The 12,663-nt window shown below is 42.1% G+C and overlaps 1 protein-coding gene across 1 annotated transcript in view; it reads left to right on the plus strand.

Moving 5' to 3' along the window:
* The window catches only part of LOC123510458 (teneurin-a-like), a 462,953-nt gene that overhangs the window by 289,815 nt on the left and 160,475 nt on the right, over positions 1-12,663 (plus strand). Inside the window, 1 exon segment of the mRNA XM_045265650.1 lies at positions 2,236-2,247. Coding sequence (XP_045121585.1) covers positions 2,236-2,247 — 12 coding nt within the window.

Below are 12,663 nucleotides of genomic sequence, written 5' to 3' on the forward strand. Positions count from 1 at the left end.
AAAGGACAGATGTAGAATGACTCCTTTGATCTCTCAGTCCTGGCGTCTACCTCGGGAGACACCTGAGGGGGAGATACCGAGCACCTAGGAAGAGGAGAGAGAGAGAGAGAGAGAGAGAGAGAGAAAGAGATACGTGTGGATGAAGAGATGGAAGTTAAGAATATACTGTAGGAGAGAGAGAAAGAAAAATGAAGAGGTGGAAGTAAGAAGTATAACGTAATAGAGAGAGAAAGAAAGAGTGCCTACATTATTCATTTATTATTTAGGTATTCATGTATTCACTCATTGCTACTGCGCTACAAAGTCACAGCAACGAGTCTCACTGAAGGAGGACTGTGCATACACTCACATAATCTTCTAGTGTATAAATGTACTTGATTTCCATACGAAGGTTCACGAAGCTGGATGGAACAGACACCGAAGCATCAACGCAGATTCAAGCACAGGGATTCATGTACACGAATAGATTCACTTGCTCGAACCAGAATGGGAAGCCTCGATTCGACACCACATACGCAGGTGTTGTTCTCTCTCTCTCTCTCTCTCTCTCTCTCTCTCTCTCTCAACTAAAGTCTATTTCTCCTGCCGTCAACGCACAATGTTATCCTTACCTTTGTGTGTGTGTGTGTGTGTGTGTGTGTGTGTGTGTGTGTGTGTTCCTCTATCCGTCCGTCCGTCTGTCCTTTCTCCCGTCCTTTCGTCCGTGCGTACGTTCATTCGTCCGTGTCCGAGTAGCGAGCACCACCCTCCCCTACACGCACACACAAACGCACACACACACACCTGGCGAGGGAGCGTAGCAACACCTGTTTCTATCTCAGATTTACATATTCCGCAAGTCTACCCGCCCTGGGCATGAATACGTTGACGGCGTAGGAATATATGTGATCCAAATGGCATACAATTACACAGGACGAGAACGAGAAGGAAGAGAAAGGGGGAGGATGAAAGGGTAGAGAAAGGCTCCACTGAAAGGACACGTGAAGGAAAAGGAAAAGGAAGGGTTATTGATTCGTGTTGTTATTAATGGTAGAGAAGGAAGGATGTAAGGAAATATGGGCGTAGAGAGGTATTAAGAGGGAACGTTATCGATGAAGGTGTGAAGAGGAATGAGAGGTAAAAGAATGACAGTGTTGTGTTTTGTTGTTTATAATGTATGGGTGTTTTGATGTGTGATGTATGTCTATATGGAGGCTGTGGAGAGGTGAATGGCTGTGTGGTGGGGCAGGGAGGGGGGTCTTGCAACACTGGTATGTATGAACCAATAGAAAGAGTGATTCGTAATTCCGGTATCTGCAGTGAATGTTGTGCAATTCATATTTCAGAATAATTTCTAGGGAAAAATAATGGTGGTGGTGTGTGCAGTTTTTATACATTGCATATTGTTATGCTAGTTTTTTTTTTCATGTGTGTATATAACATATACTTGAATTGGTGCGTGTTTTTTCTACAAATTATGGATCTTTTTTTACTGTACATTATGTTTCACGTTGGGAATGTATTATGCAGTTGCTGTGACGTGTCTCCGAGTGACTTTTATCTCGAATTCTTTAATTCATTAGAAAACATGAATCTGAGAAATTGTCATTGCTCATACTGCAAATTAGGCAAAGAAATGACATGTAATCAAAATATACATAAGAAAACCTTTCATTCTTTAAATGTTTATCAGGCAAAATACTTTCATTCAGTTACCTCTTCAATTCGAGAAAATTTTAGTAACCCAAAAATCCTAAAACAAATTTTCTACTCTGAATTCCAATAAAGAATAAATACACTGAAAATTAATAGTTTGCGAAAAAAATGTCATTCATTCAAACTTTAGATTAAGTAAAGAACTCATATACTAAGAAAAAAAATGAAGCAATCTAAATCTAAATGACAGAGCAGCGACACTCACTCAGCACATGTATTGCAAAACGCTCCTGTGTCACACTTCATTGTTTTCATACATTAGCGCCTGATGAAATGAGTCGCGACAAAGATCACCAGGTCGTTCACTCCATTCAATCTGAAGCTGGTCACATTCCACGACACATTTCGGAAAAACAATCTATACAAATTAAACAACTACCAATCCTTCTGGGGCGAGAAATAGCAATATATATGAATGACTGTTGTTTTTATTGATATTGATTAATGTTCATAGATAGAGAGTTCATTCATGTAGCGAAGAATTCAACTCATATTTTATCGTATACTTGTCTTTCTGATGTAATTCTTGTACATTCACAGTGTTCAAAGCAGGTAAGCAAAGCCCTCTAGGGGGTGTTTTAATAATCCATCTCAGTGTGTTCTTTTGTCGGGTGTTTGTTGGGGGTGTTTCTCGAGTTCTTCTTCTTTCCAACATTTTCTGCTTGCCTTGCTTTCTGTCTCGCTTTTGTACTGTGTTGCATAATATTTGGTATATGCATACATTTTTGTCTGACTTTTCAATGGTATGTGTTTCTCTCTCTCTCTCTCTCTCTCTCTCTCTCTCTTCTTGGTTTCTGTAACGCAACACTTTTGTATTCTTTTCTCCTCTTCCCTTCACGGTCTCAAAAGTCTGTCTTCACTCTCTATTTCTGTCTTTCTCTATGTTCCTCTTCTTTCCGCTTCTTTATTACATTATTCCCCTTTTCTTCTCTTCGCGCAGGGTCGAGACGAGACTTCCTTCTTTCACGAGTCTGTCTTGCCTTCCTTGGAGTGTTCAGAAATAACTCAAATATTCTCGTCACTGTTGAGTTCTATGTGATTGATTCTCGTCGCTCACTGTCTCTTTAAATAATGTTCACCTCTCGTATATGTTTTGTATTTTGATGCTGTGTTACGTGTTTGTGTGTGTTAGGTTGTATTCTCTCCCGCTCTATCAAAGGTGAGACACGTGCGGTAAAGAATACTGGTGAAGGAACATTGAAAGGTGATATTGGGTATTATGTGTAAGATGTAACTGAATCTCGTGTGTGTAAAAGATGTAGAGAAATGGTTTGTTGTCTCGTTTTTATTAATTCATCCCCTCTTTTTCTCCTCTTCTCAGGTAAATCACACGAACACTCGCCTTTCTTTTTTTTCACTTCCTTAATCTTTCCTCGTGTTTTTCTTGGCATTTTTTCCCCTTTGTCCTTTTGTATTGCACTCTCCATTCCACTTTTACATCCTCCTCCTCCTCCTCCTCCTCCTCCTCCTCCTCCTGTCTGTTAGCGGAAGGCACAAGTTGGCTCGACACTCGCCACTCACAGCACGAGTTGGGATTCCAGAAATTGACCTCATATGTTTTCCGGCGTGGAAGTTTAAAGTCCAATGAGGAGTCTCGTAAGAATACATATATCGGGGCTGCGGGCCGGCGGGAGGCTGGCTAATGGGAGGAGGAGGAGGAGGAGGAGAAGGAGGAGGTGTGACGAGACAGCTAGTTATGTGAATTTGTGTCCACATTTTTTAGCTAATAGGAGGAGGAGGACGAGGAGGAGGAGGAGCACCAGGAGTAGGAGGGGGTGGAGGAAGAAGAGGAAGAGGAAGAGGAAGAGGTGTGACGAGGCAGCTAGTTATGTGAATTTGTGTGCATTTTTCCCCTTCCTCCTCACACACACACACACACACACACACACACACACACACACACACACACACACACACACACACGGAAAGTCAAGGCCACGCACTAAAATATCGTGTTTTTATTTTCTCCCTCCTCGCTTGCCTTACGACTTTCTGTGGCGGTGGATTTTGGCGCACGTTACGACCTCCATTCGTTGCGCCAAGTTGAGAAGACGTGTAATTTGGCGGATTAGCTCGGCGACTCCTGTGCTGGCGAGTCTAACCTGGGAGAGTGTCTTGTGTAGGGTGGAGATACATTAGGTTTGGTTAAGGTAGTAGAATTTAGGTTAGGTTGCCCTCTCCACCCTAACCTTCGTATGGGAAATAGATTAAGTTAGGTTAGGTTTGTTTAGATTGACTACATAATCTCTTCTTGCATAGAGAGGTGTAGGGTTCATTTAGGTTAAGGTTAGGTTAGGTTAACTCGCCTTCTCAGCTAATATTATCCTTGTGTGAGGAGTGTCTAGTAAAGAATTGAGTTAGATTAGATTAATTTAAGTTAATTTTTGTTAGCTCGATGATTCGTCTCATGTTTGATTAGACTAAATTAGATAACTTTCACTCTATTTCTCTACTAACTTAACCTTTGCCTCGTGTGTGAATGAATTAGGGTATGTTAGCATTAAGTCAGGTAAGTTGATGCTGAGGTTTACCAATGTTAAGTTAGCGTGATTTCTCTACTAACTTAACCTTTGTGTAGGGAGTGCTTTTTGTGGGAATGAGTTAGGTTAAGTTAGGTTAGTTTAGCTTAATGTTTCCTCTCAGGTTTGGCTAGGTGAAGTTAGATTACGTTAGCTCGATTTCTCTACTAACTTAACCTTTGTGTAGGGAATGCCTTGTGTAGAAGTGAGTTAGATTAAGTTAGGTTAGCTTGATGTTTTGCTGTGAGGTTTGGCTAGGTTAAGTTAGATTACGTTACCTCTATTTATGTACTAACTTAACCTTTGTGTATTGAGTGCTTTTTGTGAGAATGAGTTATATTATGTTAGGTTAAGTTAGGATAGATTAGCTTAATGTATCCTGTGAGGTTTGGCTAGGTTAAGTTAAATTTCGTTATCTTGATTTCTCTTCTGAGCTTCAATTTGCATGGGAGTGTCTAATTGTATCCTATCAAGTTACATTTAAATTGACTTATTATAATGGTAGGTTTTCATTCTGTGTTCATTCTTTTAGTTTATTTTGTCATTTACCATTCAGTGTGTGTTTTATAGTGATTTGGGAAGTTTCAGTCTTATTTGCTCTCTCTCTCTCTCTTTTTTTTTTTTTTATTTAAACATTATCTTACACTTATAAATTGTACAATAAATCAGGTACAGAAAGAGAGTTAGACATAAAGCTCCTTGTGTTGGCAAGGAACTATTCTAAACGTCTTTTTCTCGTTAGTATATTGTCTCTCTCTCTCTCTCTCTCTCTCTCTCTCTCTCTCTCTCTCTCTCTCTCTCTCTCTCTGCTGTTATTCTATATTTTGACATTCTTTTTCCCCCCCTCCGTTGCACATTTTTTTCTTCCCTCACCCAGTGTTTTCCTCTCTCTGTTTCTTCTGCCGTGTTACTGAATATTTTCTTGTTTTTTTACTTCCCTCTTTCTCTCTTTTTCTCTTCCCTCAAAAAAAAGGATTATTTTATTTTATCTCCAGGTTGTGTTGTGTCTATGCGCTAACTAATTCCAGGTTGTGTAAGTTATTCAAATAGGTGAGGTCCTGTGTTTTCTCTCTCTCTCTCTCTCTCTCTCTCTCTCTCTCTCTCTCTCTCTCTCTCTCTCTCTCTCGTTTTTTATTCGTTTCTCTTCTCTCTTTATTCCTTTAGTTATTTTTCTTCCAGATTTTCTCTTATTTTTTCTTTCTTTCTTAATTATTTATGGAGGGGGACGAAGTTTTTCTCTTATTTTTCTCTTTTTCTCATTCTCTTTCGTTCTTCTTATCCGTCTTTCCCTCAGTTTTCCTTTTTATCAAATTTTGTATGTATGCGTCCTGTTTTTATCATCTTTCCTCTTTTCATTTTTTCTTCCATCTTCTTTTTTATTAATCTTTGTAACATGCAACTGTTCTCGTTTTTATTTTCGTTTCCTTTCTGTATTTCGTCTTCCTGAAAAAAGTTAAATGGCTGAGTTGATAATGTGAACGCTAATTTCCAAAAGAGATTCGTCATGCAAGAGTTAATGTAATGTTGCAGTTGTGTACGAAAAAATAAGACACAAAGGTTACCTGAATTAATGTTCGGATCTTTCTTCTTTAATCTTCTACCTTCTCTTACTTCTAATACTTCTCTTTCTCCTCCTCTTCTGTTCCTTCTTTACCTCTCTTTTTCTTTCTTTTCGTTTTTGTTCTTGTACTCATTTTACTTTCCTCTTTCTTCTCTCGTTCCTCCTCCTCCTCCTCCTCCTCCTCCTCCTCCTCCTCCTCCTCCTCCTCCTCCTCCTCCTCCTCCTCCTGACATAATAATCAGCTTCATCTCTTCGATTCGTCTTCTTTATCAGTCTTTCTCTTTATGTTCTCCGCTCTCCTTCCTTCTTTTGGTTATGTGTGTGTGTGTGTGTGTGTGTGTGTGTGTGTGTGTGTGTGTGTGTTTGTAATTCACCAAGATTGTCTGCTGGTCATCCAGCCAGCCTTTTCCCATTACGGAGCGAGCTTAGAGCTCATAGACCGATCTTCGAATAGGACTGAGACCACAACACATTCCACACACCGGGAAATCGAGGCCACAACCCCTCGAGTTACATCCCATACCTATTAACTGCTAGGTGAACAGGGGCTACACATTAAGAGGCTTGCCCATTTGCCTCGCCGCTTCCCGGGATTCGAATTCGGACCCTCTCGGTTGTGAGCCGAGCGTGCTAACCACTACGCGGTGTGTTTCACTGTTTTGATCTGCTGCAGTCTCTGACGAGACAGCCAGACGTTACCCTACGGAACGAGCTCAGAGCTCATTATTTCCGATCTTCGGATAGGCCTGAGACCAGGCACACGCCACACACCGGGACAACAAGGTCACAACTCCTCGATTTACATCCCGTACCTACTCACTGCTAGGTGAACAGGGGTTACACGTGAAAGGAGACACACCCAAAAATCTCCACCCGGCCGGGGAATCGAACCCCGGTCCTCTGGTTTGTGAAGCCAGCGCTCTGACCACTGAGCTACCGGGCGTGTGTGTGTGTGTGTGTGTGTGTGTGGGAGGGGACGAGGTGGATGTGTGGGTGTGGGCGGGCAGGTCTCGAATACTGGAAAATTTACTAGAACATTCTCCTTTTGCTTCCAAACACACACACACACACACACACACACACACACACACACACACACACACACACACACACACACACACACACACACACACACTAAAGTTACCCTTATCACTAACAAAGGAACAGATTCACCACACACCCTCCATCACACTCACCACACTCACCACACAGAACAAGGGACACACACACACAAACCCTGCCAAACCCGCCCCGACCTGCATCACAACGCGTCAATACCACAAGCTAGACATAGAAAACGTGTAGAAACCCTTTTAAGCGTGGACTAAACGAAACATCACATCCCGTCATTAGGATCACGAGTGTCCTTGGAAACGCCACTCAATCCAGCCATGTTCCTGAATAGATCGTTCGGGAAGCCTTTCGACTGCTCGGAAACCAGAGGAAACACTAGAAAAAAGGGAGGGCAAAGGGTTGAAATGGCTGGATAAAAGGGACAAAAAAATGAAAACTCACCACTTGGATGTAGGTTGGTTTAATGGCGCGTAAACTTTGCCTGGAGTGGAGAATAATGGTGCAGAGGGAAACTGGTAAACTTCATAGCGACGCAAAAGTCCTGCGGCTCTTCTCTCATGTACTCTAAGTTACAAGTTTTGGGAGACGACCTGCAGGCTAAAGACTTCCTTGGGGGACGCCCGGCGGAGAACGGAGAGGCGAGAAGGTAGGAAAGAGAGTCTGGATGAAGGTAGAAAATTAAATGAGGGAGGGAAGTAATGAAAAGGGGGTATGTGAGGAAACCAGGAGGGAGAACTGGAGGGTTTTGGCTGAAGGGAGATGAGAAATGGGAAGGAGGAGCTAGTAAAGAATGTAAAGGAGGGTGATTTTAGTGAAGGGAGGGAGGAGATGGTTACTATGAAGGGAGAACAGGGAGAGAGAGGGAGGAGGAAGGTAAGAGGGAGTTATACAGTAAGGGAGATGAAGGAAGGGAGGTGATGGGTTAGGTTGAATAAAGGGATGCCAAGAAAGTGGTGTAGAACGGAAGAAAAGAAAGTTAGATACAAATGAATAAGGGAAGGAGAGAATAGGTTGAATATGTGAAGGAAGTGGAGAAGGATTGGTGAAGGAAAGTCATGAGGAAATGGGTGTGTAACAGAAATGAGGATGAGAGATATACATACTTGGTGGATGAAGAAAAGGGAAAAGAGAAATAGAGAATAGGATATGTAGTAGAGAGGAAAAGATAAAAAAGATGGAAGGCGAGAAGAATAAATAAGAGGTAGACTTAAATGAAACATGGAAAAGGAAGAAAGCAGAAAAGAAAACAAACATATTTAATAGAAAAGAAAGTAGGAGAAAGAAAACAACAAAGTAAAAACAAAATTAATAGAAAACAAAAAAAAACAAGGAAACAGGATCAGTAACACGAAAAAAGTGAGGGAAAGAGACACAGAAACAAAATAGAAATGCCAACCAACAACAAATGTGGAAATAGAGAGAAAATGGAAATTGCTTTACATAAGAGACGAATCAGATAACAAGAGACACAGATACAAAAGATAACAGAGATAAAAGGTCTGGTTTAGGATAGATAGTACCAAATGAATTTTCATGTTCACCCCCCCCCAATGAACACCACTCCCCACCTCTCCCTCACCCCCCCTCACCTTTTTGTGCGTGTGTGTGCGCGCGGACCTCTCTATTGCGTTGTTTACACTTCATTTATATGTATATGTGTATGTATATTTGTTTTTATTGTGCGTGTAAATGGGGTGGTGGTAGAGGGCTGTGTGTGTGTGTGTGTGTGTGTGTGTGTGTGTGTGTGTGTGTGTGTGTGTGTGTGTGTGTGTGTGTGTGTGTGTGCTTTGTGGTGGCAGGTGGTGGTTGTCAGTCGTCTATTACACACACACACACACACACACACACACACACACACACACACAGTTCAATATCTCTTTTTAGTGTTAGGGAGACATTTAAGTGACATGATGAGAGAGAGAGAGAGAGAGAGAGAGAGAGAGAGAGTATGTAGGGGAGGAATAGGTGCAAATGGCAGGTAGATCATATCACTTTCAGGTGAGTTCAGGCTTCCAGTGTTTGATGGATTTGCTCGACGCGATAAACTGAAAATGAATAAATTGCTGCTCTCGGTAATGGCAAAATAATTATTCTTGATTACGCATTCAACTCTACGTGGCGTCCTTTTGCGTCCTTTGATGAAAGAATTATATATATGTAATTAAATGTAGAAAAAAGTTGTGCAAGAGTGAAATTTTTTTTTTTCTATTTTTTTCTCTCTCTTCTCTTTTTTTGTGAGTGTGGTGGTGTTGGGGGCTAGAATTGCATGGTATTGTGTTATTGAGAGAGAGAGAGAGAGAGAGAGAGAGAGAGAGAGAGAGAGAGAGAGGTGGGAGGCTGCGATGAGGGACACATGGACACAAAACTGGAAAAATAAATGTAAAACTAGAGGAAATGAATCGAAAGTGAATGATGATAATGATGATGGTGGTAATAATGATAATGATAATAATGGCAATGGTAATACGAAAAATCAAAGTGGAATCACCGATACTACTACACTACTAACTACTAACTACTACTACTACTACTACTACTACTACTACTACTACTACTACTACTACTACTACTACAACAACAACAACAACAACAATGATAATAATAATAATTTATCACCACCTCGACTGCTACCATCACATCACTACCACCACCACCACCACCACCACCGCCACTTCACACACTCATCCTCCTCCTCCTCCTCCTCCTCCTCCTCCTCCTCCTCCTCCTCCTCAGACTCCTTATGCATAATAGCACCACAACAACAGCAATAACAATAATGATGACGATGGTAATGAGTGTACCATCAAGTAAGCCTCTCGCACAGTACATTAACGTAAGCCCTTGTAAGCCTCCCTTGCAAACCCACGGACAAGTCTCCATTAGTATAACCATCGCCTCTTCCCCTCCCTTCACTTCCCTCCTATTATCTTCCTTTTATCATTAAGCTTTCGCCCCCTTCCTTTCCCCGTCACTTTGTCCCCTTCAGCGCCGCCTCCCGGAGTAAGATTGTGTAAGGAAACTTGAAGGGATGATGGGAAAAAGGGGAAAAAAAAAGAAGGGGATTTGATCTTATTCTACATCCTCTGTCAGCCTCTTATGATTTGTTTTTTTCCCTTCATTCTCTTAATATTTTCTTCCTCTTCTTTCACACTTTCTTTTATTTCCTTCTCTCTTCCTCCGTTTCTTTTCTTCGTTCCCAGTTTTTCCTGTGTCTTTTCCTCCATCTTCACTTTCTTCTTCAGTTCCTCCCTCCACAGTACACATAAGATTCCTCCTCCATTTCTTCTCCTCTTCCTTCTCTGCATTTCCTTGTTTCCTTTTCCTCCATTTACTCCTTCACTTTCCCCTTACTGTTCACATGAATCCCTCCCTTTTCCTCTCTTTAACTTCACACAGTGTCCCCTTTAACTTCTCCCCTCCGTTGCGACTTCTACCCTTCGCCTCCCCTTGCCTCGTGTTCCCCTCGGCGCCTACCCCATCAGCAGCGCCTCCTATTCCCCTCACACCTCTGCCAAGTCTGCGTGGATGGCGGAGTCAGAGTCTTGATATCAGATTATTGTCAGAAATTCTCTCTTGGTCCCTCTGAACATGTCTTCTTCCTCCTCCTCCTCCTCCTCCTCCTCCTCCTCCTCCTCCTCCTCCTCCTCCTCCTCCTCCTCCTCCTCCTCCTCCTCCTCTTCCTCTTCCTCCACGGTCTTTCCCTTCGTTGATACAGCATTCTACTTCCCTCCCTCCTCCTCCTCCTCCTCCTCCTCCTCCTCCTCCTCCTCCTCCTCCTCCTCCTCCTCCTCCTCCTCCTCCTCCTCCTCCACGGTCTTTCCCTTCGTTGATACAGCATTCTACTTCCTCCTCCTCCTCCTCCTCCTCCTCCTCCTCCTCCTCCTCCTCCTCCTCCTCCTCCTCCTCCTCCTCCTCCTCCTCCTCTTCTTCTTCCTCCTCTTCCTCTTCCTCCTCCAGGGTGGGTGAGAGCAGGAAGGGAGAGTGATCGTGTGTGCGTGGAATAATATTAGTGGAGTGAAGAGAGGTGGAGGAAGTGTGGAAAGAGAGCTTATAGTTGTGTTGGTGTGGTGAATGTGTTGGTTTTGTGTGTGGTGTAGCTGGTACATCTCTCTCTCTCTCTCTCTCTCTCTCTCTCTCTCTCTCTCTCTCTCTCTCTCTCTCTCTGCGGAGTACGTGGAAAAACTCATAACGCTGATTGAAATAGAAATAAGAGGAAAGGGTGATAAAGCATGTGTGTGGCGGAGCGACCTGGAGGAATATAAGCATAAAGGAAAGGAAGGAAGAAGAGAGGAAAATACTAAAAATATAATATTGCATGCATTTTTTTTTTTAAGTTTCATTCTGTTGGTGGCTATTTCTCTCTCTCTCTCTCTCTCTCTCTCTCTCTCTCTCTCTCTCTCTCTCTCTCTCTCTCTCTCTCTCTCTCTCTCTCTCTCTCTCTCTCTCTCTCTCTCTCTCTCTCTCTCTCTCTCTCTCTCTCTCTCTCTCTCTCTCTCTCTCTCACACACACACACACACACACACACACACACACACACACACACACACACACACACACACACACACACACTAGTTATCCCTCCGTATCTCTTTCCTTCACATCTATCCTCCTCCTCCTCCTCCTCCTCCTCCTTCTCTTGCACCCACTCAGCCAGCCACCCGTGCAGAATTACTCTTCACGTTGCTGCTTGTACTGCCGTGTTCCGCTCATGTGCCGTGTTTTGCCTCCCTCGTCGTGTAATATTCATCGTATTTATTCAGTGTATTTATGAATGCAGCACGTAAGGAAAAAATGCTGACGCGGGTTTTATTACTTCACGGAACGCTGGTGAATAAATGAATGAGAGGCGCGTCGTGGAGCGTTGGAAATGTGTGTGTGTGTGTGTGTGTGTGTGTGTGTGTGTGTGTGTGTGTGTGTGTGTGTGTATTGCGTTCAGAGTGCGTACATCATCAGGTCCTGTCCGCTGCTAATCTTACTTTTGTCTATCTTGCTATTTTTGTCTTCTTTTTTTTATTTTCTTTTGTTTTTTTGTTTTCTCCATCATATATTGCGTTGTTGTTGTCTTTTTTTTTTTGCTTTCCATTTTTTTTTTTTTTTTTTTTGTGTGTGTGTAATTCGCTTATGTTCTCTCTTTTATATTTTTTTCTTTTTTATTTAATTATTTTTTTCTGGTGTGTGTGTGTGTGTGTGTGTGTGTGTGTGTGTTCAATGTATTCACTGTTGATTTGGCGTGTAAATCTCTGCATATCTCCTTTTTTTTATGATACTGACAAGGATATTTCAATTTTTTTCCTTTTCATTCTTAAGTATTTCCTTTATACTGCCAAAATCTTACTTCGTTTTTCCTTCCTATTTTCTTTTCATTGTTTACTGTATTTGCGTGTAATTCACTTCCGTACTTTCTATTTCTAATTTTCGTATCACTTTTTCCATAACAACTTCAGTACTGAGGCGTATTGTTATCATGTGTTTAGCTATGATTAGACGATTTTATTGACATTACGAAGGTCTATGAAGGCCAGAGGATCAATGGCCATAGTCTTCACTATTTTAATCCCTCTCTAAGTTTTTGAAGCTGTGTAAAATCACCAAATAATAAGCATGGTACTGAAATGGTTAATAGTAAGAATAGTTTTCATCTTTCCATTTTTTTCTGAAGTTTGTCCGGCACACTCACGCATCTCTCAGTGATGAATGCAAGTAAGACGAACCACACGAAAGTATTGTGGCCACTCAGGAGAAGCGAGGCGACTGACTGTCCTCCCGAAGCTATTAAAAGGGAGAAGAAAGACTAGAGAGGAGGAGGAGAAGGA

The sequence above is a fragment of the Portunus trituberculatus genome, chromosome 29 (genome assembly GCF_017591435.1).
Source record: "Portunus trituberculatus isolate SZX2019 chromosome 29, ASM1759143v1, whole genome shotgun sequence".
Taxonomy (NCBI): domain Eukaryota; kingdom Metazoa; phylum Arthropoda; class Malacostraca; order Decapoda; family Portunidae; genus Portunus; species Portunus trituberculatus.